Raw genomic sequence first — 15798 nt, forward strand, 5'->3', positions numbered from 1 at the left:
CACACTTAGGCGCCGCGCGATTGGCTCCGAATTAATCCTTCCCGAAGAACTTCCGGTTTGGAGGGCCCAATCGGCTCCCGAGATTTCCTTATGCCCCACCCCCTGGACACTATCTTGTTATTGGTCAGCTCTTTCTGATGTCACGAGAGCACCATTCCAGCATTGGTGGATGGAGCCGGAGTCCCGCCTACGCGCGCGCTGGGTCTTGTGGGGGGGAAGCGCGCTGACTGACTTTGGCGTGTCGGCGCAATGCTGCGGTCGGGGGCCGGGTGCTGACATCGAGTGAGTATAGGGGAGATCGGGGGCGCAGGGTGGGGTGGTGCTGTGGAATCTGGAGGGGGCGCCTGGTTTGTGTGGTCTGAAGCTGACCCTTCTCACTGAAGATGTGTTTGCAAGGGGCAGAGGAGGGTCCCGAGTTGCTGGCTCTGGTACCGTAGCCTGCGTCCCCTCTCTCGGCTGGGGCTGGGGGGGTTGGGGGGGGTCCCTGCGGCCGCGTAGGGCCCTCGGCGACGCATTTCTCCTCTCTGAGGAGGCTACCGTGTTTTTGCCACTGATTCTGCAGCCTTCACCCAGGGCCCGCTCCATGCCCCTGAGGGAGACGGGGATGAAGGAAATGTCCGCCTCCTCCGTCTCCAGACCACAGTCTTGTTGAGAAATTTGAATTCATGCGAAGAACTAGGCCATCTCCTTAACCGTCCAGCTGATCTTTACTGTGCAAAGCATTGGGGCTACACTGTGAACCAAACATGGCCCCTGACCTCAGGAGTCTCGTTTCTGGTGGGGAAAACAGACGTTAACAATGATCTCCCCAAGAAATGTGAAACAAGTGCCACCTAGTACTCTGTGTTATGAGTGCCTGAAACACACTGGATGGCTTCTCTGAGGAAAAAAAGGCCTGAACGGAGAATTCTAATTAGTTAGATAAAGAGGGGAGGACAGAATTTCCCACACAGACAAGCATATGCAGAGAGGCTTTGTGGCAGTTGGGAGGAAAATGACTAAATGTTATCAAGAGGCCAGTACACAGAAGAAGGGGAGGATGGTACAATATGAAGCTGGAGGCCAGTGGAAGCCAGACCTTGCGAATTTGTTGCTTTTACTGTAAGGCTGGTGGAAAACCACTGAGGGAATTTCTTCACTGAGGGGTGAGCATAGCTTGATGGGGGAGGTGGTTTGATCATTCCTGTCATCAGTGTAAACAGTTGGAAGAGATTTAGATGAGAGATGCAGATTTAGATGAGAGATGCTGGCAATGAGACCTGAGATATAGGTGGAGGTGCAGAGAAATGGACAGATTCTAGAGAGATGTAGAAAGTAAAATTGGTGGGTCTTGGTGTTGCATTGGATACAGTGAGTGCAAAAAAGGATCAGAGGTAATTCCTAGGTTTCAACTTAATGCAACTGAGTAGTTCTTTTTTTGCCTGGGGAAAAGGAAAGCTAATGATCTTTATTCCATTCATTACATCTAGGAGGCAGTTTGTGTGAATTCTGGTTTGTTTTTTTTTTTTTTTCTTTTTTTTTTTTTTTTTTGTGGGACCCTCCCCAGTGGCCAGGGATCGAACTGGCGCTGCAGAGGCTGCGCAACCCAGCGCTCAACCGCTGCACCACCAGGGGAGGCCCAGTTTGTCTGAATTCTGGAAAGAGCTTTAGTAAATACATATTTGACCCTGTCAAGAAGACAAAAACAAGTCAAATAACCAAACTCATAGATACAGAAAAGAGTAGTGATTGCTGCAGGTGGGGCTGGGCGAAATGGGTGAAGGTGATCAAAAGGTACAAATTTCCAGTTATAAGTCATGGGATGCAATACACAGCATGATGACTATAGTTAATAGTACTGTGTTGTACATTTGAAAGTTGCTAGAGTAGATCTTGAAAGTTTTCATCACAAGGGAAATTTGTAATGCTGTATGGTGAAAGTTGTTAACTAGGCATATTGTGGTGATCATTTCGTGATATATACATATATTGAATCATGTTGTACACCTGAAGCTAATGTTAAATGTTAATTATATAAATAAAAATTATTTCTATGTTACTAAAATATATTAAGAAAATGTCTCTTAATTACAAGCACATCAGAGATTTTTCTGGTCTGCTTCCTAACCACCACAATAAAATGAATATCACAATGAAGTGAGTCACACAAATTTTTGGATTTATCAGTGCATATAAAAGTTATGTTTACATCTCCTGTAGTCTATTAAGTGTGCAATAGCATCATTGAAAAAAAAACAACTACCAAAATACATAATGAATTTGAAAATACTGGATTTCTAGAAAAGGCTTACTGTCATATGGGCCTTCAGTGAGTTGTAATCCTCTTTCTGGTGGAAAGTTTTCTTGATGTTGATAATTGCTGACTGATCAGGGTGGTGGTTGCTGAAGGTTGGGTCTGGGTGTGCCATTTTTTTTTCTAATTTTAAAAGACAGGTTTATTAGGAAAAGGAAAAGAAGCGACAGCTGCATAGTCACAGCTGGGCGGGAGAACTGTGGCTATTTCTTAGAACAAGACAACAGTGAACTTTGTCTCATTGATTCTTCCTTCCATGAAAGATTTCTTTTTTACTTTTCTAAACAAAGACCTGACATATTTACTATGGGTCCAACATACTAAGTACAGAAGTATACAAAAAGAAAAATAAGTTCCTGAACGTGTCCAAACAGTGATGTTTGCAGTGTAATGTGGTAAGATGTGATAGAGCATACATTTGTGTGCCATCTCATGTCCGAGTCTCCTTATGGACCCAGCTTGATTCTTCTACAGTATCTTTTAGAATTATACCTGATTTTATTACCAGTTTTCACTTGTGTTCATTAGGAAATGAGATGATTCTGTTTTTGTTTCTTGATCCTGAAAGTCTTGTGAGAAGACAGCAAGGACCATCATCAAATACAACATGATGGTGGAAAAAAGGAAAAAACATGAGATTTTGTAGCATGTAATGCAATACAATAGCATTTAATCACAGTAGATTGTCTTTCAAAATTAGAGTCAGTCCTTTCAGACCCTGCTGCTTTAGCAATTAAGTTTGTGTAATATTCTAAATCCTTTGTTGTCATTTCAACAATGTTCATGGTATCTTCACCAGAAGTAGATTCCATTCAAAAAAAACCACTTTCTTTGCTTATCCATAAGCAACTTATCTGTTCAAGTTTTATCATGAGATTGTAACAATTCAGTTGCACCTTCAGGCTCCATTTCTAGTTCTCTAGTTTTTTCTAGTTCTACCACATCTGCAGTTAGTTCTACTTGTCTTGAACTCCTCAAAAATCACCCGTGAGTGTTGGAATCTACTTTTTTTTTTTTTTCAAGATTATTTATATAAGAACCAGGGTATAGGCCAGATTTGCGGGAGGGTGAGAGGATTCACCAGAGACAGAGTGGGGAACAGAACAGGCAGATCTACTGAAATACACTGCTGAGGGGAGCAGCAGGCGAGACAGGAGAGGTCTGCCATGCCATGTGGGTATCTCCATGGCTGGCTGGGCTCGAACCCTCACTGCAGAGGCTGTGGTCAGCTTTGCAGTGCTGCGCTCAACTGCCTGTGCCACTAGGGAGGCCCTGGAATCAACTTCTTAAGACCTGTTAATGCCAATGTTTTGACTTATCATGAATCTTGAATACTCTTTAATGGCATTATAAGGGGCAGGAAGACACGGAGCAGGTTTTCTATGACCCGAGCAGACGGGGTAAAGGAGGAAGGAGCCCTGGAGCCCTCAGTGGCTTTTCAGGCTTTTATTGGGATTTATCAGGTACACAGCAGGCAGGAGTCCTGGGGGGCGGGGAGGCTGGCAGGCCTCCCAGCACCCAGCAAGTCTTCACTCTTTCTGGGCTCTCTGGCGTTCTCTCTGCTTCTCTCTGTTTCTCACATGGCTCTGCTCTGGTTTGTTCTTCTTCCCTCTTGCTTCTGGTAGTTAGTTCTGTTCTCTGCTGGCATCCCCATGATGCCATCCTTATAAGCCCAGTCTCAGCCCAGGTGAATCCCATCTACCTATGCCCACACCCTACTCCAGGTGCCCGCCATCAGGCATGCATTCGGGACCGCAGGGTTCCGTCATCCATCCTAATGGCGGGAGGGCAGAAAAGCCTGATACTTTTACCTTACCCTATAGTCCACCCTTTCAGGGTTTTTTTTTGTTTTTGTTTTTTTTTTTAAGATTTATTTATTTATTTATTTATACAAGCACTGGGTACAGTCAGAAGCGCGGGAGGGTGAGAGAATTCACCAGAGCCAGAGCAGGGAGCAGAGCAGGCAGAAGGACTGAAGTACACTGCTGAGGGGAGCAGCGGGCGGCAGGAGAGGTCTGTGCGCCATGTGGGACCCTCCTCCGGTGACCGGGAGCAGCCGGGGATCGAACCGGCGCCGCAGAGGCCGCAGGCAGCTTCGCAACCCAGCGCTCAACCGCTGCGCCACCGGGGAGGCCCCTTTCAGGGTTTTCTGTCATACAGTCTATAGCAGTTTATATACAAGTTATATACGTTTCTCTTGGCAATATGAACACTGCAGCCATGGCCCACAAAAGCAAATGAAATACATCACAATATAACAAAATACAACAGAACACAAATAAGTCCAGGCAGGACACCAACCTAGTGGCAAAAGGCAAGATTATTGGCACCAGCAGATGAGCCACCACTTCTGTTGCCAAAGGCACTGCTCATTCGAGAGAGGGGAACCACTCAGGCATCTGCCTTCTCAAACCAGGAGCCTTCAGGCTTCCTGGCCTTCTCTGGCTGTGGTCTTGGCCACAAGCCACACACTGCATCCACCCCCAGGATGCACTCACTCTTGGATTGGCGGTTCTGTACTGTTGGGGGTAATCGCCCAACCCTCAGGATTCTGTCCTTGGTCATTCCAACACTCGGCTTTCATAGCCGCCAATGCGACACGCAGTCCCCTGCACTCAGGCCAATCCATTGCACAAGCACATGGGTTGGGGATCTGTGGATACCAGCTCCACATGTGGCCTCTCTTGAGTCCCCTCTTTGGCTGTGAGCTCCACCACAAGCCATGTTCCCCACCCATCCCCCAAGAACAAGTTCCTCAACAACTCACCCTCACTCAACCGTGAGCAGGGCATCACCCACAGGTGATTTTAACAGACTCACTGGCCTTCAACATATTTACTGCTTAAGAGCCACTTAGGGCTTCCAAATCTCAGCACCAACTTTTGCCTTTCTTAGCTGGCTTTTTTCCTCTGCCTAGCTGCTGGGCAGTATACAGGCTGCTTTTGGCCACTGAGGCCCACTGGCAACCCCCTGATTCCCATCTCCTGGGGTTTACAAATGATACCATCCACCCCCAGGGCCCCCAAAATGTAACAACCTGCCGAGGTTCCTCCGCCTTCTGATGGGATTGTCAGTCCAACTCCATTAGCCCAAGTCCGTTGGCCTCTTCCTGCATCAGCACTGGCGAGCTCTGAATCATGGTCCTTTCTTCGCCAACGATTCTGCTGCCTCAGGGGTCGTTGGCTGGTCCTCGCAGGCCGTCTCCTCCAGGCGAGGTTTCATCCTGCAGCTCCTGGACCTTGTCCATCTCCTGTGCGGCCATGTGCCTCCAGTGTTGTCACAGGCTCAGTCCACTACTCCTCAGTCCCTCCTGAGGTCTTTGGAGAACTCCATACCAGTCTGCATGGATCATCTTGCCGACTTACACCAAATGTAAGGGGCAGGAAGACACGGAGCAGGTTTTCTATGACCCGAGCAGATGGAGTAAAGGAGGAAAGAGTCCTGGAGCCCTCAGTGGCTTTTCAGGCTTTTATTGGGGTTTACCAGGTACACAGCAGGCAGGGGTGCAGGCAGAGGCCTGCCCCCAGCAAGTCTTCACTCTTTCTGGGCTCTCCAGCGTTCTCTCGTGTTCTCTCTACTTCTCTCGTGTCTCTGCTCTGGTTCGCTCTTCCCTCTTGCTTCTGGTAGTTCTGTTCTCTGCTGGCGTCCCCGTGATGCCACCCTTATAAGCCCAGTCTCAGGCCAGGTGAATCCCATCTACATACGCCCAAACCCTACTCCAGGTGCCCGCCATCAGGCATGCATTCGCGACCACAGGGTTCCGTCATCTATCCTAATGGCGGGAGGGCAGAAAAGCCTGATACTTTTTACCTTACCCTACAGGCATCTAGAGTGGTGAATCCTTTATGGAAGGTTCTCTTTTTTTTTTTTACAGTAAGTTTTTGTTTTTTTTTTTTTTAAAGATTTATTTTTATTTATTTATACAAGCACTGGGTACAGTCAGAAGCGCAGGAGGGTGAGAGAATTCACCAGAGCCAGAGCGGGGAGCAGAGCAGGCAGAAGGACCGAGGTACATTGCTGAGGGGAGCGGGCGGCAGGAGAGGTCTGCGCGCCATGTGGGACCCTCACACGGTGGCCGGGGATCGAACCGGCGCTGCAGAGGCCGGCGGGCAGCTTCGCAAGCCAGCGCTCAACCGCTGCGCCACCAGGGAGGCCCCCTTTATGGAAGGTTCTCAATTGATTTTGCCCAGTATCATCAGAGAAATAATTATCTATGGCAGCTATAGTCTTACCAAAGCGTATTTTTTAAATAATAACCCTCAAAAGTAAAAATTACTCGTCGATTCATGGACTGCAGGATGGATATTGTGTTAGTAGGTGTGAAAACAACATTAATTTACTCATACATCTCCATCAGAACTCTTGGATGACCAGGTGCATTGTCAGTGAATAGGCTACTTAGAAAGCAATCTTTCTCAGTAATGGGTCTCAACAGTAGGCTTAGAATAGTCACTAAACCACATTGTAAACAGATGGGTTGTCATCCAAACTTTGTTTTCTCAGACCACAGGCAGAGAAGATTTAGCATAATTTTTAAGGACTCTGGGGTTTTTAGAATGGCAAATGAGCTCTGGTTTCAACTTAAAGTTGTCAGCTATGTTTCCCCCCAACAAGAGAGTCAACCTGTCCTTTAAGGCTAAGCATCTGGTATCTGTGAAAGTACTGGATGAGTAGGCCTCCCTGGTGGTGCAAAATCTCAGCGCTGTGAAGCTATCAGAAGCCATTGTGGCTTGAGTTTGAACCCCAGGCAGGGAGCTGACCCACATGGCACAGCAGACCTCTCCTGTCTTGCCCTCTGCTCCCCTCAGCAGTGTATTTCAGTAGATCTGTCTGTTCTGCTCCCCACTCTGTCTCTGGTGAATCTTCTCATCCCTGGGCCTCTGGCCTGCACCCTAGCTCTTGGATACATAAATAGATCTTTGAAAAAAAAAAGTACTAACTAGATGGCTCTCTGCGCTTGGACCGTGTTTGGCCAAAAACACCAAGGTCAGGATTGTTTGTGAATAGGGCCCCCATTATGTTGCTTCCCTCAGGAAAATGGTGAAGAAAATTGAAATCAGCCACCACTGTTCCTTCTGTGGCAAACCTAAGATGAAGAGACGAGCTGCGGTGATCTGGCTCTGTGGTTCCTGCATGAAAACTACCTGGTGGTACCTGGACCTGCAACACCACTTCTGCTGCCACAGTAAAGTCTGCCATCAGAAGACTGAAAGCACTGGAAGACCAGTGGAAGTGCCACTATTTGAAACATTGCTAGCATATAATAAATGGGTTAATTTATGTAACCAACAAAAAAGTCCTAGATGGCATTTTCCAATATAATGCTATTTCATCTGCATTGAAAATCTGTTGTTTAGTGTGGCCACCTTCAATGATTTTAGCTCAATCTTCTGAATAGCTGACGGCAGCTTCTATATCAGTGCTTGCTGCTTCACCTTGTACTTTTGTGTTATGGAGACAGTGTCTTTCCGTACATCTCAGAAACTAACCTCTGCTAGCCTCAAATTTATGTGGCTTGGTCCCCTCTCACAGACTACATAGAATTGAGGAGAGTTAGGGCTTTGCTCTGGATTAGGCTTTAGCTTGAGGGCATGTTGTGGCCGGTTTGATCTTCTATCCAGATCACTAAATATCCATATCTGCAATAAGGCTGTTACACTTATCATTTATGTGCTCTCTGAAGTAGTACTTTTAATTTTGTTCAAGAACTTTTCCCTTGCATTCACAACTTGGCTAACTCTTTAAAGAAGCCCAGCTTTCAGCTGATCTCGGCTTTCTACATGCTGTCTTCACTAAGTGTAATCAACTCCATCCTTTGATTTAAAGTGAGAGATCTGGGGCCTCCCCGGTGGCGCAGCGGTTGAGCGCTGGGTTGCGAAGCTGCCGGCAGCCTCCACGGCGCTGGTTTGATCCCCGGCTGCCCCCGGCCACCAGAGGAGGGTCCCACATGGCGCGCAGACCTCTCCTGCCGCCCGCTGCTCCCCTCAGCAGTGTACTTCGGTCCTTCTGTCTGCTCTGCTCCCCGCTCTGGCTCTGGTGAATTCTCTCACCCTCCCGCGCTTCTGACTGTACCCAGTGCTTGTATAAATAAATAAATTAATTTAAAAAAAAAAAAGTGAGAGATCTATGTCTTCCTTTCTCTACAAAACTTAGAGGCAATAGTAGGATTATGAATTGGGCTAATTACAATATTATGTCTCAGGGAATAAGGAGGCCTGGGGAGAGAGACGGGAATGTCTGGTTGGTGGAGCAGTCAGAACACACATTTATTCATTGACTTTTATGGGTGAGGTCTGTGGTGCCCCAAGACAGTTACAATAGTAACATCAATGATCACTAATCACAGATCACCCTTACAGATAGAATGAATATTAGGAGAATTTACAAAATGCAACTGACATGAGATAAGAACATGCTGTTAGAAAAATGGCACCTATAGACCTGCTGAACACAGGATTACCACAGGCCTTCAGTTTGTAAAAAAAACACAGTAGTGAAGTGTAATAAAATAAGGTGTGTTTGTAATGATTAATTTTATGATTCCATTAAAAAACTACTTCTGCATGTAATATAAAAGCAAATCAAATTGATGGATGATTTTTCTTCATTATTCAAGTGTTATATGAACTTTGAAAGTGAGCATGTGTGTTTCAGTTTTTCAGAAAAAAAGGCAAACTGTTTTCTCTTTGACGTTACTTCAGATTTAATGCCTATTATAGCCATTAAATATGTGGACCCTGGTGTCAGCCAGAATTTGACTCCATTTCTTGATATAAGCATAGTAATTTGACCTCTAGAAATCCAAGTTTTCTTTTCTACACAAGAGTAGAATCTACATCATGAGAATTTTGAAGGTTAAATGAAATTTTGGATGGTTAGTGCTCAGTCTGGACATGGTAACTACTTGATAAATGTTAGCTCTCATTGCTATTTAAAAAAATCCATTCTCATGATCCTTTCACACATGTCTTAAAAGACTTCCACTGACTTTTAGCAATTAAAACAAGATGAAAAAGTAGACCAGTGGCTTTGGGCAAGTAACAAATTAAAGGGAAATAAGATCAAGGTTTCCAAAACTGCACAATTAAGAGTGAACAAAGGAGGGCCTCCCCTGGTGGCGCAGGCGGTTGAGCACTGCGCTGTGAAGCTGTCTGCAGCCTCTGCAGCGCCAGTTCCATCCTGGCCAGCAGGCGAGAGTCCCACATGGCAGGGCAGACCTCTCCTGTCTCTCCCGCTGCTCCCCTCAGCAGTGTATTTCAGTCAGTCTGCCTGTTCTCTTCCCTGCTCTGTCTGGTGAATCCTCTCACCCTCCTGCACATCTGGCCTGTACCCCAGTTCTTGTATAAAATAAATAAATAAATCTTTTTAAAAAAAAAAGCGTGAACAAAGAAGATTTGGGTAAAAATACATAGCGTTAAATCTGTATTCTGTAGAGACTAGCTGTGGATTTTCTACAGATTTCTTGAATGCAGGTATCTAACTATTGTCTGTCTTCTTTCTTTGTGACAGGACATTTGAATTAACTTTGCCAGGAAAGAAATGGAGGAACCATAGAACATTAAGGATGAATTCAGGAAGACCTGAGACCATGGAAAACTTGCCTGCTCTCTACACTATTTTCCAAGGAGAGGTATATTTTGTGTTTTGAAAACCCACCATTTATGTTAAGCATAGATTATGAAGGTGAAAAGCAGCTGGGTTTGGAGCTCCTATCTGCTTAATATTTTGAGCATTATAGTCTAAATGGAAAGGACTAGTGAAGCATCTGTCTACTTCATGTACCTCCTCTAGACTCCAGACTTCTTTCTAGCTGTGTACTTGACATCTTCATTTAGATATCTCACTGCACCTCTAATTTGTTTTTTGAATGTTTTTGAATGAATTTTTAATTTTACCAAATCTGTTCATTTAGTTTTTTCCACCTTTCAAATGAAATATTCATTCAGAAATTTGGACATCATCTTGATGTCTCCTCTTGATTTGATCTTCCTGTCCCTCCAAAGTATATGTCAGTCCCAGCTTTTTCTTGTTTGAAATGGGACTTAAATTAGTGTAGGTTTTATGTTTTACTATTAACAGATCGACTAGGATAAAGTTAGGAAAACTTTATAGTTCTAGCTTAGTATTTCAGGAGCACATTTTGAAAAATAATGTTTAGAATTTACTTGAACAATTAAAAGAAAATTTTTATTAACAACTTTTATTAACAACTTAATTTTTATTAACAACTTAGAAAGAAACTATTTTTCAGAACATTTATCTAGCATACATTTAATGAGTGCACAATATTTAGAGAAGACCCTATTACATTAAAATTCAAAAGATGTTGGTATTCCTAATGTATGTCAGTACATATTCTATGTAATTGACCCTCTACAAAGAAATTGTTAACCCCATTCTATAGAAAATGAAACTTTTTTTTAAGATTTATTTTTATTTATGTATGCATACAGGAACTGGGGTGTAGGCCAGAGGTGCGGTGGGTGAGAGGATTCACCAAAGAGAGTGGGGAGCAGAACAGGCAGATTCATGGAAATACACTGAGGGGAGCAGCAGGTGAGACAGGAGAGGTCTGCTGTGCCATGTGGGTTAGCTCTCTGGCCAGGGATCAAACTCATGCCCTAGTGGCTGGCAATATCTTAATAGCACTGAGACTTTAACCCCTGCACCACCAGGGAGGCCCAGAAAATGAAACTTTTAGAGAAGTTTTTTAAAAGTTATATAATTTACTGAATAGTGAAGCTGAGATTCTTAATCAAGTCCTCTCTCCAAGTCTAGTCCAAGTCTGCTATACTGTAGCTAAAATTATCCAATTGTATATAAGTGTGGGAAGAACCCAGAAGATCCATAAGGGAACTCTTTTGACTAAATTGAAATATAAGAGGAAGATAGATGGTAAATCTGGTTGTTCCACAGTCATTTCTATCTCTTTGTGGTATTTATCATAGTCTGTCTTGGATTATTGTTACTTGTGTATGTGGCTGTCTCCTCCACTAGATTGTAAGTAAGTCAATCTGGAGAGCAGAGGCATGGTCTCATATTTCTCGGTAACTGCTTGAAATTCATTTTAAAATGTGCTGGGCATATCTTAAGTTTTACTTCACAGTACCTTTTCATGGCATATTGCATATAGGTGCTCAGAAAATATTTATTAAACCCAACCCTTTTAGGACCAGTTGTCCTTGAAAAAGCTGATAGTGTAGCCTATATCCTAGCATTTCTACTCTTAGCAGGCTCAGCAGGGGTGGGGGATCCGGTGATTGAATAGCTGAGAGGCCAATATTCATCTATCTCTCATCCTCTGAGAGGCATCTCGGTGCTAGAGTCCATTAAGCATGGGAGCGGGTACAAGCAGCAGTGGGAGCTGGGATTTGGCTCAGCCTACCCACAGCCCAAAAAATGCTAGAGGGAGGCTGGTATTGGTAAATGAAAATAGCACCAGACTAGAAGTAAAACAACTGAAGTTTTATGTCGCCATGCTACTTTCTAACTGTGACTGGACAAATAATGCATGTCTGAACCTCAGGTTCCTCATTTACATTTTGAAAATAGCTAGTGTCAAGGCCAATGCAGCCTCTAATCTGAAGATGGTAAATTCGTTTTCCTCACGCTCTTAGTTCAGTTGAGAAAATTACTGAATTGTTTCCCCTACGCTATTTGACTAATTATTCTGGGGACTCCAGACCAACTGTGTGATAATCTATGGCAGGTGCCATTCTGTTAATTTCAACTCTGGACTGCACCCTAGGAGACACAGTGATGGAAACACCTGGTGCTGGAAATAATCAAGAATGCCTTTTCTTAACTGAGCGGTTGAGTGCATCCATTCTGGAGCACATTAACCTTTCCTTTTGGGAAAGGCCAAATTAAGGTCTGTCATGATATTTCCTCAGAAGACCATAATGTGACACTGGAGCATCAGGATTGCAAAGTGAGATTGTCTTAATTTACAGTAGTAAGGTGATTTAGTTTCCAATTTCCAGATGCTACATTTAAGTTTGTTAGATAATTATTCCCTTTAATAATGTTGTTATACAATTTGAGGCATCTTAGCCCTCTTTCTAGAACCCTAGAGCAAAAGCCAGTCAGAGTCCAGAGAGAAGGGATTTGCTTTTAAGTTCTATTTTAAAATTTTAAGCCTTATCTTTATCCATGTGGCCCTGTTATTTACATAGAACAACTTGCTCTGTAAACTTATAGAAACAGTTTGTGTCTCTGATTTTCACTTTTTTCTTTTGAAAAATGACAAAATTGGGCCAGCTAATCTATAAAGTCCTTGCTCCAGTCCCAACCTGCCTTGGTTTTAAGTAGTAGTATCTGCCCAATTGTACTCTTTCTTTGGGAATAACTGGTCTCATCCCCAGCATAGCATATTTATCAATGTAAAATAGGAATTTAGACCATTTAGTTCTTAACCTTTTTTTTTAAAGATTTATTTTATTTATTTATGCATACAAGAGCTGGGGTGTAGGCCAGAGGTACAGGAGGGTGAGAGGATTCACCAGAGACAGAGTGGGGAGCAGAACAGACAGATTAACGGAAATGCACTGCTGAGGGGAGCAGCCAAAGAGACAGAAGAGGTTTGCTGCGCCCTGTGGGTTAACTCCTGGTCATGTAACAGGGTGGTCCCCAAAAAAAGACTGTCTCCTAAAATTACACCATAAGATCTGTGCCACCATAGATATGGTGGAATAAAAATTAAAAGGGGGGATTGCAACAGGGTGGTCCCCAGGAAAGGGGGAGGTTCCCTGCCCCACCCAAGGGAGGGTGGAGCTGAGCAGCAAGAGGAGAAGCTGCAGAAGAGACTGAGGAAAGAAGGAAGCAGGATGGAGCCAGGAGACCTGGAGGAGGCGCGTGGAGCCTAGAGACACGTGAAGAAACTGTGCTTGTCTTTTGGTCGTGGACTGGGTGACACAGATGTGGGTGAGACCCGTGGGGAGGTGACCATGGCAGCTTTTATCTGGATGTTGATTTTGCTCTTTTCCTTCCGGGCTTGTCTGGTTGTTTGTGACCCTTTTCTGTGGGTCCCCACTGGAAGACGCTTCAGACTTGTAGCAGGCTTTGGGGCCTTGTTCTGGGCCAATCCCATTTGGATGGACTTTTACCCACGAGGGGATGGGTAACTTTGGGTGCTTCATTTAGAAACTAGACTCTTTGCCTTACCTGTATTGTTTCCTAGTTGTATTAAAGTTCCTTCCCATTAAAGTCTCCTATGTTTTGTGTTGATGCGGCGGATGGCAGAACCCATTTAGAATAGGCAGGTTTGAGGGGTTTGGGCTGCCCCTTTCCCTGTCCTATAACAGTCAGAGATAGAACTTGTGCTGCAGTGGCTTAACCTCCTCTGCCACCAGGGAGGCCTATTCTTAATGCAGTGTATCCTGTAGAGTTAGTTCAAGTGACCATTAAAAATAAGGAGAATGAGGGCCTCCCTGGTGGCGCAGCGGTTGAGCGCTGGGTTGTGAAGCTGCCCGCAGCCTCTGCAGCTCCGGTTCGATCCCTGGCTGCTCCCCGGCCACTGGAGGAGGGTCCCACATGGCGCGCAGACCTCTCCTGCCGCCCGCTGCTCCCCTCAGCAGTGTACTTCGGTCCTTCTGCCTGCTCTGCTCCCCGCTCTGGCTCTGGTGAATTCTCTCACCCTCCCGCGCTTCTGACTGTACCCAGTGCTTGTATAAATAAATAAATAAATAAGCAAATGAATAAATCTTAAAAAAAAAAAAAATAAGGAGAATGAAAGTTTCCTCTATTTCTGTCATAAAATTGAAGTAAATAATGGTGATAGCCGGTGAAGAAGGAAGCTTCTGAACTATGAGTCGAGGGACCTGAGTTTTGTGCTTAGCTTGTATCTGAAGTAGTTGTATGCTTTTCCACTAGTCACTCACTCTTTTGTGCTTTAGTGTCTGGACTGTAAATTACTAAAAAGCTATAATTTATTGAGTGTACACTGTGTACCAGATACCAGTCCCACGTACTTATGTACATCATTTGTTATCTGCAGAAGCAAAATGAGAACAAATGGGAATTTAGGCCCTGAAAGTGAAATCGTGTATAAGAGACAGCAGTAAGACAGGTGGCAGAGCAGGGATTAGAAGCCACGTCTTTTAATTCACTGTGTTCTTTCTACACCTGTGTTTCCCCTCATCTGCCACATGGGGCCTACCATCTATACTTCCTGAGAGTATTCTCAAGAGCAAACAAGATACCAAATGTTACATTGCTTCTGTCTGACAAAATTTTATAGTTAAAGGCAACCCTGAGCAGCTTTATTATAGTTAAGATTTCCTGGTTTCAAATCCCAGTTCTGCTGTTTACTACCTTTAGTCTCTCCACCTAACAGTTTTGTCATCTATCACATAAGAATAATAATAGTACCAATATCATTCATGAGGATTATGTAAAGCACTTTGAATAGTGTTTTGCATATGTTTGTTATAGGACAGGGAGAGGGGCAGCCCAAACCCCGCAAACCTGCCTATTCTAAATGGTTTCTGTCATCCATCACATCAACACAAAACATATGAGACTTTAATGGGAAGGAACTTTAATACAACTAGGAAACAATACAGGAAAGGCAAAGAATCTAGTTTCTAAATGAAGCACCCAAAGTTACCCGTCCCCTCGTGGGTAAAAGTCCATCCAAATGGGACTGGCCCAGAACAAGGCCCCAAAGCCTGTCACAAGTCTAAAGCATCTTCCAGTGAGTGGGGACCCACAGAAATGGGTCAGAAACAAACAGACAAGCCCGGAAGGAAAAGAGCAAAATCAACATCAAGATAAAAGCTGCCATTGTCACCTCCCCATGGGTCTCACCCCAGTCCACGACCAAAAGACAAGCGCAGTTTCTTCACGTGTCTCTAGGCTCCATGCGCCTCCTCCAGGTCTCCTTCTGGCTCCATCCTGCTTCCTTCCTTCCTCAGTCACCTCTTCAGCTTCTCCTCTCCCTGCTCAGCTCCACCCTCCCTTGGGTGGGGCAGGGAACCTCCCCCTTTCTTGGGGACCACCCTGTTACATGTTCACTATATACTACTGAACAGTGGTACAATAGGGATTGTCTTATTCTGTTCCCTTGCTTTAGTTATGGTGAAGCTAAAACAGTGACTGCACAAAAGTAAACCACTAATTAAAATTATTGAAAAGAAAGGATAACGTTTATATGTGTAAGAGTGTATTGAATATTTTCGGAAGATAATAATGAATTTAGTGATATAATGTCACTAAATTAAATCTATCCTAATCCGTAGGTAGGGGAGTGGGCTGGAGGATAGAAGGAAGGAGAGACAGGGTTTGGGATAATGATTTACTTGATGAGGAACCTGGGCCTTTTATTGACACTTGTATAAGGTACACAGACACATCAGTTCTCTCACTTCTACATCTTGGGTCACTCTTAAGAATTCTTGAGGACAACTCTTTTTTTCTGATTATTTCAACTTCTGTCCATGTATTGAATTTTTCTCTAATTGTCTTGATAAAAACCTAAGACTCTGCTTTGGAGTGAAATAGAGCAG

The 15798-nt window shown here is 44.3% G+C and overlaps 1 protein-coding gene and 1 pseudogene across 1 annotated transcript in view; both read left to right on the forward strand.

The window, feature by feature from the left end:
- The first annotated feature begins 190 nt into the window (after nucleotides 1-190).
- Nucleotides 191-15798, forward strand: part of ZCCHC17 (zinc finger CCHC-type containing 17) — a 36145-nt gene continuing 20537 nt past the window's right edge. The window contains exons 1-2 of the mRNA XM_037498594.2: nucleotides 191-282; nucleotides 9803-9923. Coding sequence (XP_037354491.1) covers nucleotides 9858-9923 — 66 coding nt within the window. The 5' untranslated portion in view covers nucleotides 191-282; nucleotides 9803-9857. The remainder of the gene's footprint in view (nucleotides 283-9802; nucleotides 9924-15798) is intronic.
- Nucleotides 7219-8039, forward strand: LOC119236114 (60S ribosomal protein L37a-like; annotated as a pseudogene).

Source organism: Talpa occidentalis, unplaced genomic scaffold, assembly GCF_014898055.3.
Source record: "Talpa occidentalis isolate TD23 unplaced genomic scaffold, MPIMG_talOcc4v2.1 talOcc4.9, whole genome shotgun sequence".
NCBI classification, from domain to species: domain Eukaryota; kingdom Metazoa; phylum Chordata; class Mammalia; order Eulipotyphla; family Talpidae; genus Talpa; species Talpa occidentalis.